General features: G+C 50.6%; 2 protein-coding genes across 4 annotated transcripts; both read right to left on the minus strand.

Moving 5' to 3' along the window:
- Window positions 1-7: 7 nt before the first annotated feature.
- puf60a (poly-U binding splicing factor a) lies at window positions 8-5,918 on the minus strand. Of its 2 annotated transcripts, none has more exons than XM_085254277.1 (11): window positions 5,756-5,918; window positions 4,599-4,694; window positions 4,434-4,520; window positions 3,478-3,528; window positions 3,232-3,393; window positions 3,055-3,147; window positions 2,762-2,975; window positions 2,232-2,422; window positions 1,931-2,045; window positions 1,505-1,743; window positions 8-1,428 (listed from the first exon to the last, which is right to left on the minus strand). In XM_085254277.1, the coding sequence occupies exons 1-11, from the start codon at window positions 5,774-5,776 to the stop codon at window positions 1,129-1,131; spliced, it is 1,569 nt and encodes a 522-aa protein (XP_085110403.1). In that variant the 5' UTR covers window positions 5,777-5,918; the 3' UTR covers window positions 8-1,128. The 2 variants fall into 2 exon arrangements, with proteins under 2 accessions (XP_085110403.1, XP_085110404.1); XM_085254278.1 differs by lacking the exon at window positions 5,756-5,918 and adding an exon at window positions 5,165-5,720.
- Window positions 5,919-9,106: 3,188 nt separating this feature from the next.
- afg3l2 (AFG3-like AAA ATPase 2) lies at window positions 9,107-17,401 on the minus strand. Of its 2 annotated transcripts, none has more exons than XM_085254196.1 (17): window positions 17,191-17,401; window positions 15,975-16,071; window positions 15,714-15,782; window positions 13,796-13,929; window positions 13,568-13,720; window positions 13,173-13,247; window positions 12,969-13,090; window positions 12,622-12,895; window positions 12,347-12,484; window positions 12,076-12,229; window positions 11,898-12,005; window positions 11,686-11,811; window positions 11,489-11,599; window positions 11,295-11,410; window positions 10,999-11,199; window positions 9,813-10,007; window positions 9,107-9,667 (listed from the first exon to the last, which is right to left on the minus strand). In XM_085254196.1, the coding sequence occupies exons 1-17, from the start codon at window positions 17,272-17,274 to the stop codon at window positions 9,425-9,427; spliced, it is 2,400 nt and encodes a 799-aa protein (XP_085110322.1). In that variant the 5' UTR covers window positions 17,275-17,401; the 3' UTR covers window positions 9,107-9,424. The 2 variants fall into 2 exon arrangements, with proteins under 2 accessions (XP_085110322.1, XP_085110320.1); XM_085254194.1 differs by having other exon boundaries at window positions 12,969-13,093.
- Window positions 17,402-17,708: the final 307 nt, after the last annotated feature.

Below are 17,708 nucleotides of genomic sequence, written 5' to 3' on the forward strand. Positions count from 1 at the left end.
CCTCGTCTGCTTTCTATTATCTTTTATTATCAAACAGATTTTTGCACTCAACTGCCGACCAATCAGAGAGCAGCTTCACACAAACAAAACAGCAGAAAAAAAAAAAAAAAGAGTTTTATTCACAAGTTTCGGTGTTTGACCTTCAAACCCCGAAGAGCACCTGAACGCAGCACCGCCTCTGAGGCTCAAAGTTGCTCAGAGACTGGGATCATGTGACTCCTCGGGACAAGCGGGAGACGGCCTGAGAGTGGATGATGCTGTGGTGCGTTCAGGTTTAGTCAGTTTGTTAGACTCCAGGTGTTTCTCTTGTGAGGCTGTGAACAAAAGGCTGAACATCTGGAAGAACACAGGTGACGTCACATCTGGTCCACAGTTGCTTCATGTTTCAGCTCCGGCCGGCTCACCATTGTACAGAAGGTCCCTGAAGGCACCGCGGCCGTGTAACTGGGTCAGAACCCAGACAGGAAGTTACTGTTCAACTTACTGATCTGTGGGTCCTGGTTCCTGGACGTCAGGTCCAGTTTTTCCTTCCTGCTGGTGATTGTTTTTGTGTGTTTCAAACCAAATCTTTACGCCTCACTCTCAGGGTGTCGGTGCCGCGGCCCTGCCCAGTGTTCTAAGGAGAAGGGGCGTGGCAGTTAGTAGAACGCGATCGACAACGTTTCTAATCGCGCCAATCCAAAATCCGTTTTTAAAAAAAAAATTCAGTAAATGAAACTCGTCAATACACAGTTTGTCCAGCAGGGCGGCTCCACTGGCACCATCTACAGTGGGTGGAGTCGAGCGTGACATCACTCAATGAAACTGCTGACAAACTGATATCAGACCATGTAAATCAGTTGAGCTCTTAACGTTAGCACGGAGCTCATGGTACATTTTTAACTGACGCCCTCTGTGTCCCGTTTCTGTTACCATGGAAACGAAGGACATCGTGTTAGGAAAGCAGTGGCTGTAAGAAACGGCGAGGCGGCGAGCAGCTGAAACATGAGAAGCAGCTGCTTCGTCCTTTGACCCTGCACAGAAACACTGGAGCAGAGGACGCGGGGACGTTTCCCTGGAGACAAACACCGATGAAAAACAGACAAGTTAGAAAGAGCCCGCTATGCTACGCTCCCCGACGAGCGTGCTCTACGCCGACAGGTCCCCGTTGTCGAAGCGTTCCTGGTCGTAAACCTCAGCGACCACCTTCCTGCCGCCGAACCAGCGGTGGTTCAGCGCCTGGATGGCTCTGTTCATCTCGGCAGCTTCTGAGAACTCCACAAAGATCTTGACGATGACTTCGGCGTCGTCCTCCTCTCCCTGACGCTCCTGATAGATAATGACTCGCTTCACCTGGCCGAACTTCCCGCACTCCTCGGTGACCTCGCCCTCCAGGTCGTCGTCGATGTCATCGGGCCCGACCATGTTCCTCAAAACCATGACGGTGGACTGAAAGGAGATACGACAGGTCACGACCACTAGAACCAACGATTCGCCATTAGGGGTGGGCGGGACTGAAGCGTACCTCCTGCTTGCGCAGCAGCTTCCTCATCACCATGTGTCGGGCGCTGCTGCCGCTGATGCTCATGTGCTCCTGGTCGCTCAGCGGCTCCATGGCGCCGTCCTGCTGCACCTCCTGCTGACGCTCCTCCTCCTCCTTCTTCTTTGGATCAGCACCAAAGGAAACCGTCTGTGTTGGGGGCGTGGCCAGCACAGGGTTCACCAAGCCCACCTGAGGCACACCAGGTCTCACTGGGGTCACACCTGAAACAGGAAGCAGGAAGTGTTACCTGTTGGAGCACCTTTTATTGGTTAGCATCTTTGGATGAGCCTGGCTTCAAAATAAAGAGAGGTGAGACGTGTGGGCGGAGAAGACTGCCCCAAACTCAAGATGTGATGTCATGTGGGTGGAGCCTGTGTGTGTGTGTTGACAGGGCTCAGGTGTTCCTACCTGTGATGACACCTGGAGCCTGGTGGGCCATGACAGCCTGAGGGAGGCCTCCGAGCTGCTGGGACAGGAGCGCCGGTCCGGCCAGCGCTCCGAGCACCGATGCTCCCACCGCCTCCTGAACGCACCACAGAACATAATCAGTACAGCTGTCTCAAACACTACAATCCTGTACTACAGGAAACACTACATACCACTGCTTCTGTGCACATACAGGCAGAAAAACTACCGCACTGCATCTACTACACTTCTTAGAGCATGTTCCTGTGCCTTGTCTCTGGGGGGGCGGAGCTCCCTGAGTTACCTGAGCTGTGATCTTTGCGGTGGCGACGGCAGCAGCCATGGCGGCGGCAGTGGGCAGTCCACCAGACGTTGTTGGTGTGAGAAGGGGCATGGGTGGCGTCACGGCTTTGCCCACGCGCAGGTACTGACCACCCAGGTCGAACAGGTTCATGGAGGCGACGGCGTCCTGGGCCGACTGAGCCTTCTCATACTCTGCACGCAGGAAATGAGCAGACCGCCGTCAGAAGTCCCGCCTACATCACACAGAGCCCCACCCTGAACAGAGCTGTCTGTCAGCTGACAGGGAGCCCAGGTGTTCAGGTGTCACACCTGGGCTCCCCGTCAGCTGACAGGGCTAACTGAGCCTAACAAACCCTTAAAATGAAGTCGACCCGTCAGGCTGAGTTGCTATGGAAACAGATTGGTGAATCCAAACATGAGAACCGCAAGGGGGTGGGTCACTGACCCTGGGTGCACCTGAGAGGGTCCACACCCCTCTGCGTCTTCCCTGTTAAAGCTTTCACGCCGCGGCGGAGCCGATCGGCCGCTCACCGATGAAGCCGTAGCCTTTGTGCCGGCCCGTGGTCGGCTCGCGGGCCAGCATGCACGACTTGATCTTTCCAAAGGCCTCGAACACACTCTTGATGTCATCGTCGGAGAGGTCGGGGTGCACTGACGCCACGTAGATCCTGTTGAAGGCACGCGCTTCCTCCGCCAGCTGGTCGATGATTGGCTGAGCCTGGCCGATGTTGCTGGGCCTCCCGACCTGCGAGACAGCGAGAAGGGAAACTCAAAACCCGGCTCAGAGTCAGAGGAGGCGGGGCTTCATCATCAGCTGGACTCACCTTGATGTTCCGTCCTCCGAGGACAACTGAGTTCATCTGCTCCAGTGCAAGCTGCGCTGCTTCAGGCATCTCGTATTCCACGAAGGCGAAGCCCTGCAGGTGCCATGGCAACGGTTAGACCCGCCCACCTCAGAGTGTGGTGTGTGTGTTTTATATGAGTGTGTGTGTATGTGTGACCTTGTGCTTCATGGTCACAGAGTCCCAGGACATGTCGATGCTTTTGATTGGTCCAAAGGGGGCGAAGGCCTGCCTGATGGTGTCCTCTCCGAGTTCGTAGTAAATGGATCCAACGTACACGCGACACATGATGGCGAGCGCTCTCTGCCGCTGAGCCGCCACCTGAACAGACACACAGAAAGCAGAGAAGAAGAATCAGCCAGCAGCTCGCCGCTCAGCAAGGAGGCGCTGCACGCTGTTACTCACCGATTGCAGAGGAGACAGAGCGTCGCCCAAACCCATCGTCAGAGACGCCATCTGAGACACACATGAGAGAAAAGGTTCAGTGTGACGAAGCACAGGGGCGGAGCCAAGTCTGCACCCACTGCAGATGAAAAACACGAGTCAGCAGAAGTGTTCGTCAGAGCGGTGAGGCCAAGGGAGGTGAGAACCGGGGGCGGCCGTGGGCGGGGCTCAGTTTTGACCCATCGCAGCAGCCCATCGTTCTGTAACCACGTCACCAGACTTGTCGCGCTGACTTAAACGTCACAGATGACGTGACGTTTGAGCGACGCGTGAAACCAATGGAGAGAAAGCGCGTGTTTGCTGACTCAGTGCAACACAACTGTCAGATTACACGTTTAACCTCCTCGGACCTGCGTCCACATGTGACGTCACATTTTGGGTTATTTAGACCAAAATACTCAACTTTGCTCTACATGGGCCTGATTTCCACCTACGAGGACGTTATGCTGCTACTGTTCTATCGACATTTTAAATGAAGATCCTCATATGTGGCTCTGATTTTTCTTAAAAACCAAAATAAGGTTAAAAAAAAAAATCTGGTAATTTGGGCCCCAATCAGCCCGAATATCAAAGAGAAATTAAAAATGCTGCCGTGGAAGAGTTCAGGTCTCAGGAGGTTAAATAAAGTTTAAATCAAGGTTTCATTTGCATCACGTTCCTCGCGTGTGTTTGATCTTTGTGAGTCTTTTTTTGCCTTTCTGTGAAAGTTTTGTATCAATAAAATATTTTCTGACACCATGACGGCTCCATGATGTGGTGAATCCAAAACTAATAATCAATATCAGACTCTCCTCAGTGGCTGCCCGATTAATGCTTCAGCTCACCTGGGTGAGCGGGTCTGACTCCCACCGTGTGACTGCTGTTACCTATGCTGTTCCCTCTGACGCCCCGCCCCCTGAGCACACTTGTGAGGATACCTGCAGGTTGGTGATCTGCTGCTGCTGAGCCAGAGTCTGCTTGACGAGGACGCTCTTGATGCTCTGCTCCATTGCGTACTTCTTCGCCTGCACACAAACAGCCAATCACAGCTCGCCAGTCACAACAGCACGTGTGTGTGTGTGTGTGTGTGTGTGTTTATAGACCTTCTGCAGCGCCTCCGCCTGGTTGGGGGTGAGCGGTGGCAGCCCCAGCTTGGTGGTGGTGCTCTGTCCATTCTCCATGATGAGAGCCGGCCCTCCCTGTCAGAGATCAATACTGACTGATTAGCGATCAATCGCACAGACGATCAATCACAGCTGTTCTCTTCACGCTGTCAGAGGCTGCACCCATCCTAAACTTCACCCATACCCATCAGTCTGTGACATCACCTCAGACACAGCTGATGCCCCGCCTCCACTCACAGAGCTAAACAAACCTCCACTTAACGACTCTTCTTCTGCGTGGGTTTTTATTGTTTCCTTCATGCTGAACACAAACTTTATCATCATCGGTACGAGTGCAGCCACACAGGTGAGACCTTCACCTGCGCAGGTGAGGTCAGGCTGAACAGCCACAGAGACTCACACTCAGCTCCAACCACACCAGCAACCTGATTGACTGATGATCATGTTCTATTCAGAGTGCTGTAACAGGTGACCTGGATCAGCGTAGTGTACATCAAACAGTAGCAGTGGAAACAGAGGAGGAGGTCGTCGAGGCAACGGTGTACCTGCTGCTCGGTCTGTGGCGTTCTGTCAAATTCGGGGACCGCGGTGTTGGTTCGTGTGCCGCATTTTCCTCGTTTGTGGTTTTGATTTTTTTAGGACACTCAGTTCACCTGATCTCAGGTGAGCAGGTACGAACAGGTCTGCTACTCCAGGATCATCAGCATCTTTAGAATAACACACCTGTATCTTCATGTGTTCATTTCTAATGTGGAACTTCACCTGCGTACAGGTGATGATCAGTTCCCACAGTGATACACTCAGGTGAGAAGTGAACCACCTTCTCAGTACAGGTGAGCGAAACTACCACCGTGGACGGTAAGTTGGCACTTTAACCCTCCTAGGTTGTTAGCTTAGCATCAGCAGCTAGCAGAACCGTCCAGAACTTCCGTGCTAACAGTTAGCCTAGCTGAGCCGCGCGCACACCGTTGATCACAGAGAACCGATCAGCGGCTGATCGATTAATCGACCTCTGCGGTCGGTTCCGGTCAGTCTGTGGTGTCGAACCGATTGTGTTACGGAGCACGCGCCGAGGGTCCCTGCTGTTAGCATTAGCTTAGCTTCGTGTTTCCATCCAGGCACATTTCGGATCGTACCGCAGAAACGGCCGCCGCCATACAGCTGCTCCCGCGCTGCGCTCCGCCGCTCCCGCGCTGCTCTCCCCGCTCTCCGCTCGCTTCGGTTCGGATGGTTCTGCGCTCGGAGTCCCCGCAGTCCGCACCGCGGCTCCGGCTGACGTCACTTCCTCTGACAGAAGAGTGTTTGAACAAACGACAACTTCAGGAGCTGAAGCCGGAAGCAGGACCAGTTTTTTCTCAGAACTTTATGGAGGAGACAAAATTATATTACAATGGAACGGCGTGTCAAATTAAACAACTAAGATACATATCAACATTAAAAGGAGAGAGAAGAAAAGGAAATAAAAAATAAATTAAAGAAAAAAAGAAAAGGAAAAAAGCGAGAGATACAGTGACACTGAATAATTAAACAAGGACATTAAATATAGTACAAACATTTACAGTTTTTAAAGCTTTTTTTTGTTGTGAGAGGAGCAAATTGTATTCACATAGAGTTCAATTTCTTTCCTAAAAGTGAGAAAGTGAGGTTCCTTGCTTGAAAACTTACATTTATGGATATGGCATTTGGCGAGGATTAAAATCAGATTAATAAGGTAAAAAGCATTCGAGTCTTTCCTGCTAAAGTCAGTGTAACCAAATAACACATTTTGGTAAAAAAGCACAAAATTTGATAAGATGTTCTTAGAGATGAAAACAGCAATATCTTTCCACAAAATCTGCGTAGAGGTACGAGACCAGAGTAGATGTGAGCAGGTCTCTGGGGCGATCTTACAGAAGGAGCAAAGAGTATCTATATCCCTCTTATATTTTGAAGGAAGCATTTAACAGGGTAAAATCTATGAATTAGCTTAAATAAAATTTCCTTCCCTTTGTTAGTAAGGAGGAGTTTTTGTGGCAAACACCAAACTTTTTTTCCCAGTCAATGTCCTTGACAAAATTAGACCAGAAAGAAATGGAAGGAGGAATAGAGACAAGTGGCTCTTGAAAAAGAGACCTAATCTTGGCATTCACACCTTTACAAGAGGAGAAACAAATCTGACCTAAAGGAGTCTCTCAGGACAGAGCGGGACAAGAACAGGAGTGGGGAGGCAGTGGTATTTCTAAACAACATGGACAGAGCAGACGGTATGGCATCAAAACCAATACAAAACTCCCTTGGGGATACTGGGATGTTATATCCGGATAGGAACTCTGAGTAATTGTATAATAAGCCTGCGTTATTGAATAGTTGACTTAGCAGAAGAATACCATTATTAAACCAGTTTTCAAAGAACAGCGACTTGTAAAGAGTGTTAGTTGTTCCAAATATAAAACCTTTGTGGAGAAAAGTTGTGTTTATAGATTAAGGACTATGCCAAAAGAGCTTGTTGATGAACGTTTGAGAGTTTCATTGGGATTTTCTGAATATTGTAGTTACAGAGAAGAATAAAGTCCAAGCTACCCAAATGTGAAAAGATAGGATGAGAAATTAAGTTCCAGATGGAGTTTGGGTTTTTGAGATGTTTTTTAATCCAATTTATTTTGAAAGTGTAATTTAGGGAGCTGAAAGACCAACATCTAACTACAGAAGAGTGCCAGAGATGGATGACGGGTGATGATGATGGCGGAATACAAGAACACAACAATAAAAATAATAAAATTAAAATATTAGAAGTCCAAAATGTAATGTATTTTAATTTCCTTTGTGTTTTCAAGGTCTTTAACTGTGGCACTGTGTTTGTTGCAGAAGTGTTTAATATAGGCTTTGCAGTCTGTCCATCATTTTGTATGAATAGGAATTTTCCCCAAGAGCAGCAGAGGTCGGAGGAAGTAGGTAGTGAATTAAATCTTTCCCTTCAAAACAGACTTTAAGTTCGAGTTTTTGGTTTATTGGTCTGTCTGTAATAATAAACATCATTCTGAAAGAGTCTGGCATTTATACACATGGATACAACAGGTGACAAACAGCTTCAGTGTGGAAGTGACACAAACAACAAGAATAGTTCTCAAGCTTAAACCTCTCCAGTGTCCGTATGATGAAGTACTTTAAATGAAGCTCCACTAACTTTGTTGCTTAAGCAGAATTTCCCTCCATGAATTTGGCTCCATTTAAATTCTCCACATAAAGAAGTCCAACAGGATTGTGTAGGTTTGTTTATCTCTACACCACTCTCTCAAAGGTTTGTACATGTGAGTTGGTGCACTAAGTGTAATTCCCACATTGCCACATGGATAGATGGATCTAAAAATAGCCAGCTGGAATGTTAATGGACTGAATAATGTAATTAAGAAAAAGACCGTTTTAACATCACCCTAACCCTGGAACGGGCAAAAGTGCAGGGCTGTCGGTTCTGAGTCATAAAACTTTGTCTTAACTTCACTGAGGCAAAAGTAGATAAGGAGGGTAGATATAAACTAGTACGTGGACAATTATTAGATACACCAGTAATTTTATGTAATATTTATGCTCCCAATTCAGACACGCCTACGCTTTTCATCATTTATCACAGCTTCTTTTGGAATCGCACGGTGCACAAACAATAGTAGGCGCAGACTTCAACCAAATACTAGACTGAGACCAGGATTTCTCAAAAGTGGTAGGTGGCGTTTGAATGTGTCCTTACTGTTATTACTAAAATGATCAGGGATGACATCTAATTTTTAAGGAGACAAGAGGTTGAGAGGACACTACATTGGCTATGAAAGCGTATTTGAGAGGGAGGATCAGTTCCTTTGCTTCCTTTAAGAAGAAGACAGGCAATGAAAATATCACCACACTGGAGTCTGAGCCAAAAACCCTCGGGCACAAGGATAGGGCTATGCTAAATAAAACCAGTACTGCTAAACAGAAGTTGGACACACTGTGTAATAAAAAGGCAGGATGCGCTCTGCTTCGTACAAACCAGCCATCCTTTAAATGTCACGTTTCTTTGGAAACATTTAGCTCTACCATCAAAGCTTTGATCACATTGTTACTTTGTTAAAGACGTCCTGTCCGCACCACCTCATACTCAGCATCACCAACTCGCCGTTTGACCATGAAGGCTCTTTTCCACTCGGCGAGTAACTTTGAGCCTGAAGTGTGTAGCGTTGCTCTCAGGTCCAGGACATACCAAGCCTCGCGTTTAGAGGGGCTTGGACCCTCCTCTCAGTTAGTGAAACGGTGCGCAGCAGCACTGCTTCCAGACATCGCGCTGCATAATCCACCAGATTACCAGCCAGGCCTACATGAAGACTGTACTCTCATATTCTTACAGCACGTCCCACCAGGGGGAGAACACTGCTCCCATCCTCACCTGGTTCCTCTGTGCACACACAGTTCAGTCTCGTTTACCTCCTCTGTGTGTGTTTACAGGAAGTGTGTGTGTTATTGATCACACGGAGCGGTGATTGGTGATCGATCAGTTTCTCTGACTTTATTTAAACATGTCAAACACATTTACACATTTATTCCATTATGAAACAGCATGCTAGCAACAACTAATCAATATCTCATCTCTGAGCAGCCTCCAGCAGCACGTTACCATGGTGATGATGAGTGATTTCATGGATGGAGCAGAACGCCGTCGATAGTCTCGGATCAATAAATACGCGATGTTCTACACAGGAAACGTTCTTTAGGTCTTCAGGTTCCACCCTGGCCCTGCTGAAGTTCATCAGGAGGCCTCAGAAGGCTCTCCGGCAGGAGGACAGAACCCGGAGGAACTTCTAGAAGGGCATTCCTCCGGAGATCTGCCGGGCCACCTGCTCGTCCGGGGTCTCCTCCCGCTCCGGCCTCCTCTCCTGGTTCCAGTCCTTCAGACCCTCGGGCAGCGTCGTGTCTTCGTCCTCGCCGCCGGTTCCTTCCACGAACTCCTCATAAGTCGACTTCTCAGCGAAGGGCCGTTTGCCGAGCAGCTCCACCATGTCGTTCTTATCCAGAACCTCCTTCTCCAGTAGCCGCTGCGCCACCTGCCAACGCCACAGAGGACAGGTGAGCACAGAATGATCACGGGCAGAAGCACGCAGGACCCTGCTCCGCAGAACTGAACCAGAACCGCCCAGAGCCTCGTGACTCAGTGGCTTTCTGAGGCACGTAGAACACAGCTGAGCCTACCTTCTCCACCTCGGCCTTCTTGTCGTTGAGGAGTTGCTGTGTTCTCTGGTACGCTTCGCTGATCAGGGTTCTGACCTCGGTATCGATGAGGCGGGCCGTGGCCTCGCTGTACGGCTTCTCCAGAACCATCTCGCCCTGGCGCGGCAGGTCGAAGGACACCTGGCCCACCTTCGGGTTCATCCCAAACTGAACGATCTGCAGGAGAACACAAGGAGGAGGTCAGACCGAGCAGAACCCCCACAGGAACAACTTCATTTCCAAAACCTGCACTAACAAAAACACGACTGGAGCTCATCAAAGAGCCAAAGCTTCGAGGTTCACGTCTCCCCCCGAACTCGGCTTTAAAGGTTCTCGTTCGAACGTCATCCTGAGACTTACAGTGAAGGCTAACACCTGCAACACCTCTCAGGTATCACACCTGCCTCACACAGCCTGAGGCTGTTAAGCTTCTGGAAATAGGTTGATTCTGTTCATTTGAAGGTATCGTCTTCATCGGGTGACTCCTTCAGTCTCAGCTGACTGCAGGTTGCAGTCTTATTGGACATCTGCACAAAGACCGACACCTGACGACCAATGGGCTGTCAGGTCAGTTTATGATCATTAATATGCAAACTGTCACGACCACTCATCAACAGCCACTGATCAATGTCCATGAGTGGCGTCCACAGAGAGCCGGGGAATGGCTGCAATCACAGCATTGTAGCATGGTGACAGGTTAGGCCCCCTCACACGTCATGTAAATGCCCATTGTTCCATCAGTGGTGCTGCAGTCAGGCGTTGTGCAGATGTCCTGTTTATAAGGTTGAAACCTGCATTCAGCTGAGACTGACGGAGTCACCTGATGATGATGAAACATCCAGATGATTGAGCTTCAAGACTCTGGCTTACGGCTAAACTGTGGATCCAAATGCTGGCGACTCTTTCTCAGGTGTTTCTAAAGTTAAACCTGAGAGGCTCATTCTGATTCATGCACTCGGCCCAAACTACACAGAGCTTTAAGACTTCTGGAGGCGCCGTGGATCAGAGCTGCCGTGGATCAGAGCTCTCTGCTGCTGTGCTTTTAACATGAAAGCCCCAAACAGAGAAGCCCCTCAAAATAAACAGCTGATGAAGAAGAACGGTACTAATCACTCCGATGATGGCGTCGGCGGTGTGCAAAGAGAAAACACCCGTATTGACGGCTCACCTGGGCGTAGGCGCTTTGCGTCACCTTTCGCAGGTCGTCCTGAGCGCCCGTGGTGATCCGGCCGAAGAAGATCTCCTCCGAGACTCGGCCCCCCAGAGTCATGCACATGCGGTCCAGCAGCTGCTCCTTCGTGTACAGGTACTGCTCTTTGGGCAGGTACTGCGCGTAGCCCAGACCCTTCCCTCTGGGGATGATGGACACCTGTGCAGGTCACAACACAAACTGATGAGTCTGCACCAGCCCCCATTCAAATTTCACTCAATTGTGCAGCTACAGCACCGCGGCGATCGAGTCACCTTCAGCAGCGGATCGGCATGCTCCAGGAACCATCCGGCTACGGCGTGCCCGGCCTCATGATACGCCACCGTCTTCTTCTCCTCGGGCTGCAGGACCTGAGTCTTTTTCTCCAGGCCTTCAGACGGGAAGAGACGCTGTATGAAATCACCCTGCAGCCAACGCCACGCTCCAACATTCGAACTCTCACACTCACCTCCGATGACCCTCTCGATGGCCTGCTCGAAGTGCTTCTGGCTGATAGCGTCTGAAAGGTGGCGAGCGGCAATCAGAGCCGCCTCGTTACAAACGTTGGCGATGTCGGCACCTGATTGGAGGAGAGCGGGGAGGACAAAGGTGTGTCTTGGACCAAGCAGGTGCACAAAGTCTGAAACGACATTCAGCAGCGCTTACCTGAAAATCCAGGTGTGAGGGCGGCCATCTTCCTGGCCAGAGAGTCTTTGTCCATGTCAGGCTCGAGCTTCAGAGGCCGCAGGTGGACTTTAAAGATGGACGCCCGACCTTTGATGTCAGGAGGGCCTTAGAGGAGAAGGATATCACCTGACTGTGACCTCACACGAGCTCATATGGAAGATGTACACGGCTCGCCTGGCGCTCTGACTCACCGATGTAGATCTGCCTGTCGAAGCGGCCGGGTCTCATCAGCGCCGGGTCCAGGATGTCGGGTCTGTTGGTTCCCGCCAGGACGACCACGTTGGTGGCGGTGTTGAAGCCTGCGGCGCAGAAAGCAGTGAGCTATCGCCATGTCTTCATCATTACAAAGCTGAGTTTAGCTCCACCCACCGTCCATCTCTACCAGCAGCTGGTTCAGCGTGTTCTCCTGCTCACTCTGACCGCCAAAGTTGCCCCGCCCCCTTTTGCGCCCCACAGCGTCGATCTCGTCAATGAAGAGGATGCAGGGGGCGTTCTTCCTCGCCATGACGAAGAGATCTCTCACCTGGGAAGGAAATGACATCAGCTCCAATGCCAGACTCCTCCCCCAACAGAGCCACGTGATTTTGAACACGTTGGCAAACAGGAAGTGAGGTAACCACAGTTAGTAAAACACACTCACCCTGGCGGGGCCGACGCCCACAAACATCTCCAGGAACTCGGAGCCGTTGACGGTGATGAAGGGCACGTTTGCCTCGCCCGCCGTTGCTTTGGCGAGAAGCGTTTTTCCAGTGCCAGGAGGACCGGTCAAGATGGCGCCCTGCTCACAGACATCAACATAAACGCCATCAGTGGTGACCCTACAGGCCCCGCCCACACCTCACAGTTTTATCTTTGGCTGAATGGTGGCACTGACCATCTGACCTGTGTCATAACCCCGCCCCCTTCGACTCTCACCTTGGGGATCTTGGCGCCGAGGTCCTGGTACTGTTTGGGGTTCTTCAGGAAGTTCACGAACTCCATGATCTCCAGCTTGGCCTCCTCGCAGCCCGCCACGTCTTTGAACTTCACGTCGATTTCGTCTTTCAGAATCTTCGCCGTTGTCTCGCTGACGCTGAACAGCCCGCCCATCCCCCGGCCAGGACGTCCCGCCCCTGCCGGTCCTCGCCGCAGCATGAAGAGTAGGAAGCCAATGATGAGCACGGTGGGGAGCATGCTCAGTAGGAACGTGCTGGAAGAGGGAGACAGGCGTGGTTAGAGGTGTAGGCCTGAGGTGGAGCTGAGGCCGGAGGTCGTGCTCGTACCCGTCGCTCTCGGTGGAGTAGACCACGGGCAGCCTGTTCTCGCCCTCGATGCCGAGCTCGTACTGCGCCGTCTCCAGGTTCCTCTCAAACGTGTCCACGCTGCCGATGTTGAACCAGACGTACTGCTGCGAGACACACACGAGAACCCGCTCAGAACCGAGCGCGGCGCCTAGAACGCTGCTCTGCAGACAGAAACACACTCACCCCGTCCGCCGGCGTCTTCCCCGCAGAGAAAACCACCTTCACGTAGCGCTTGTTCACCACCTCCAACCGATCCACCTGCCGAAGATGCACAGCAGCGGTCAGCTTCCTGTTTGTACATCATCAGGTCCAAACGTTTTAAACTTGGTTTGAGGAACCACTGTAACCAGCTTTGACCTGATTGGTTTTTCATGTCTGCGTGACAGAGTTCATTCAGGAAGTGGAGTTACGGGACAGTCACACCAGCGCCCCCTGGTGTTCCTGCCCCATTACTCCATGGGAACGTGCAACTATTCAAAAAATGGCTGCATTTCACCTGCCGCAGAGACACGACCACTTTACTTTCAGAGCGTCTGACGACATCATCGTGAACTAAGAGGCCCAGCGGCCGTCCTCACCACGCCTTTGGACAGGTAGTTGTTGACAAAGTCTTTCCAGGTGACCTCGCGTCCTCCGTCCCTCAGGAAGAAGTAGTAAGTGACGGTGGTCCAGAACGCCACCCCGCTCAGGAAGTACATCCGGAATTCCCTATCGTCCCAGGGCACCTCCCCCTGAAACAGACAACAGCTGAGACCAGAGCTCACTTACACCTGGACAGGTAAGAGGTGACAGGAGGAGAGAATGACCTTCTGCAGACGGCTGTACCAGTGTGACTCATCCTTACGACCTCCTCGCTTTCCCCCGCCGCTGCTGCCACCTGCTCCCCCCCCTCCTCCCGTTGACCTCCCCGATGCTCTCTGTGAGTTAGCGGGTTTGGATTCTGAGAAAAATAAAAATAAAAATCTGGGACTCAAACAGCAACAAACATCAAAACATCCACCTGACGGAGCGTCGGGTGAACAAGAACAGAGAGACATTCAGCAGGCAGACACCATCTCTACTTTTAAGATTCAAACTTTCCTTTTTGCTAAAGCATATAGTTAGGGTTACAGTAAAGGGCAGTAGAGGTCAGTCGAGGTCAGCAGAGAGCAGTAGAGGTCAGTAGATTTCAGTAGAGGTCAGTAAAGAGCAGGAGAGGTCAGTAAAGAGCAGGAGAGGTCAGTAAAGAGCAGCAGAGAGCAGGAGAGGTCAGTAGATTTCAGTAGAGGTCAGTAAAGAGCAGGAGAGGTCAGTAGAGAGCAGTAGAGGTCAGAGGTCAGTAGAGAGCAGTAGAGGTCAGTAGAGAGCAGTAGAGGTCAGAGGTCAGTAGAGAGCAGTAGAGGTCAGTAGATTTCAGTAGAGGTCAGGGGTCAGTAGAGAGCAGCAGAGGTCAGTAGAGAGCAGGAGAGGTCAGTAGAGAGCAGTAGAGGTCAGTAGATTTCAGTAGAGGTCAGGGGTCAGTAGAGAGCAGCAGAGGTCAGTAAAGAGCAGGAGAGGTCAGTAAAGAGCAGTAGAGGTCAGTAGAGAGCAGTAGAGGTCAGTAGAGAGCAGTAGAGAGCAGTAGAGGTCAGAGGTCAGTAGAGAGCCGTAGAGGTCAGTAGATTTCAGTAGAGGTCAGGGGTCAGTAGAGAGCAGTAGAGGTCAGTAGAGAGCAGTAGAGAGCAGTAGAGGTCAGTAAAGAGCAGTAGAGAGCAGTAGAGGTCAGTAGATTTCAGTAGAGGTCAGGGGTCAGTAAAGAGCAGGAGAGGTCAGGTAAAGAGCAGTAGAGGTCAGTAGAGAGCAGGAGAGGTCAGTAGATTTCAGTAGAGGTCAGGGGTCAGTAGAGAGCAGCAGAGGTCAGTAAAGAGCAGGAGAGGTCAGTAAAGAGCAGTAGAGGTCAGTAGAGAGCAGTAGAGGTCAGTAGAGAGCAGTAGAGAGCAGTAGAGGTCAGAGGTCAGTAGAGAGCCGTAGAGGTCAGTAGATTTCAGTAGAGGTCAGGGGTCAGTAGAGAGCAGTAGAGGTCAGTAGAGAGCAGTAGAGGTCAGTAAAGAGCAGTAGAGAGCAGTAGAGGTCAGTAAAGAGCAGTAGAGAGCAGTAGAGGTCAGTAGATTTCAGTAGAGGTCAGGGGTCAGTAAAGAGCAGGAGAGGTCAGGTAAAGAGCAGTAGAGGTCAGTAGAGCAGGAGAGGTCAGTAGCGAGCAGGAGAGGTCAGTAGAGAGCAGTAGAGGTCAGTAGATTTCAGTAGAGGTCAGAGGTCAGTAGAGAGCAGTAGAGGTCAGTAGATTTCAGTAGAGGTCAGGGGTCAGTAGAGAGCAGAGGTCAGTAGAGAGCAGTAGAGGTCAGTAGATTTCAGTAGAGGTCAGGGGTCAGTAGAGAGCAGAGGTCAGTAGAGAGCAGAGAGCAGTAGAGGTCAGTAAAGAGCAGTAGAGAGCAGTAGAGGTCAGTAGAGAGCAGTAGAGGTCAGAGGTCAGTAGAGAGCAGTAGAGGTCAGAGGTCAGTAGAGAGCAGTAGAGGTCAGTAGATTTCAGTAGAGAGCAGAGGTCAGTAGAGAGCAGTAGAGGTCAGTAAAGAGCAGTAGAGAGCAGTAGAGGTCAGTAGAGAGCAGTAGAGGTCAGAGGTCAGTAGAGAGCAGTAGAGGTCAGAGGTCAGTAGAGAGCAGTAGAGGTCAGTAGAGAGCATTAAAGGTCAGTAGATTTCAGGTTTCTACCTTTGGCTGCAGCTTCAGCTTCGGAGTGTTTCTGCGTTTTCTGACTGTCTGGAAAATATTTCTCGAAACCTGAAGAAAGAAAGCAGATTGTACAGGAAGTGACATCACACACAGATGAGGGCATCACAGCTGATCTACCAGAGCCATTCCACTTCCTATTAAACTCAGCAGGGGGCGCTATAGAAACAGCTCAGTGATCACAACACCCCCGTAGAACAGGAAGGCCACACGAGGGCGGGTCTAAATTTGATTAGCCGGTACCTTTTGGAGGTTTAGAGCTCAGCCTCCTGTAGGCTCCCAGCAGGTCACTCAACAGGCTCCGCCCACTCTGCACCTGTGCTGTGGTTGAAGATGTTACCTGAGTGAACAGACAGGTCAGCAGATCAGAGTACATAGTGCTGAAGGCGCTGACATCATGGTTCGATCAGTCTGCCTGAAGTTTAACAGGAAGTTTGCAACCCCTTCTCTTCTGTATGTGGCGGCGTGGCGGTCTAACCTGCGTCACGTTTCACCAGTTTCAGGTAAAACAGCCTCAAACTGACACACCTGAGTTCACCTTTGTTTCTTTGGTGGACTCCAGGATGTTAATACATTCTGTTGGCTAACCTGACAAACATTTCCCGCTGCTTCTTTGCTGAGTGATGACCTCACAGCGAGCAGCATCTTTGACTACGCAGAGCTTTGCATGGAGGAAGAGAAGACTTCCTGTCAGCTGATTTTAATGACTGTTCAGAGAACATTACTTTGAAACACATCAAAAACACTCATCCTGCTTCAGGCTGCTGTTCCCAGGTATGACTCCATAAACAGCAGCTTCTGTAGCGACGAATCGGAATGCCAAGCAGCTCCATTGGCTGCCTGTACACAACACAGGAAGTTAAAGCCAACACCTAATGAACGCCATCATAATCAGGTCTCCTGAGACACTACAGGTGTAGTAACCATGGTGACTGTGATGGAGCCCAAAGCTCTTTGGAGGCAGCTGATACTCCTCAGCTCAGAGTGTTCGTAGTCACCGCTTACATTGTTATGCGAATATTCACACAGTCACCTGATTGGTTAGTTGTGTGAGTCTGAGTTGCCGTAGGCGTTTTCTCAGTCTATGTCTCAGGCGGTTGTACCTGTGCAGGTGTTCTGCCTCGACTACTGTCCGCTTACAAAGATCCGAGGGATCCAGGACTATTCCCCATTGGTCAGGGGTTACTGATGTCATATCCTCTAACTTCTCCAGCATCAGTTACCATGGAGATGAAGAGATAAGAAGTGAACCGCCACTTTAACGCAGGTGTACATTGTACACCTGTCTGTAGCTGGTATCAGTGCACTTCCTGTTTGTTTATGGTAAGCTTGCAGCCAGCTGCCCCTGCGGGTCCCGCGGCCTTCGCGCAGCCTCAGCCCAGAGTTCGGCCTCCCGCTGGCTCTGGGCTCCGGACTGCGGGATTAGCCTCTTAGCATGTTAGCCCCGTCGTGCACCTACCAGCCTGGCCGGAGCTCCGGAGGGCGGCAGCAGGCGGAAAAGGCCGCGGCAGCCCGCCGACAGCCGCAGGTAGCGGTGAGCCATCCTCCGGCTCTCTCACGCTGATGCGAGCCGAGCTAAACGCGTTTCAAGTTCACCCCAGTTGCTCCGTGACAGCAACGCGCCGACATGTTTACCTGCAGCTCTTCTTCGTCTACTACCTTGTTGCTGACTCCGCCCTCTGGCGCCCCCTGCGGCCGCTAAGGAGCCGCAAACAACCTTTTAGAAGAAGCATAGAGAAGGATCTCCACAACAACTATGCAGGGTTCAATATTTTCTGCATTTTTCCGTGCGCAAATTTTTATGGCTTAAAAACAAACAAAAAGATCATGAAACAGCTCCCAGTTAAACAAACTGTAACACAACATTTTTTTTCAGCTATTTATTAATACGTAACTTTTATGTATATATATATATGCCTTTATATATTGTGCTATTCGTAGTTAGTGTATTGTCTGTCTCTGTTAATGTTTGTTTAT

The sequence above is a fragment of the Mchenga conophoros genome, linkage group LG18, assembly GCF_057382185.1.
Source record: "Mchenga conophoros isolate Kocher_MC1m ecotype Shallow Benthic linkage group LG18, M_conophoros_male_GT1.1, whole genome shotgun sequence".
In the NCBI taxonomy this organism is placed as follows: Eukaryota; Metazoa; Chordata; class Actinopteri; order Cichliformes; family Cichlidae; genus Mchenga; species Mchenga conophoros.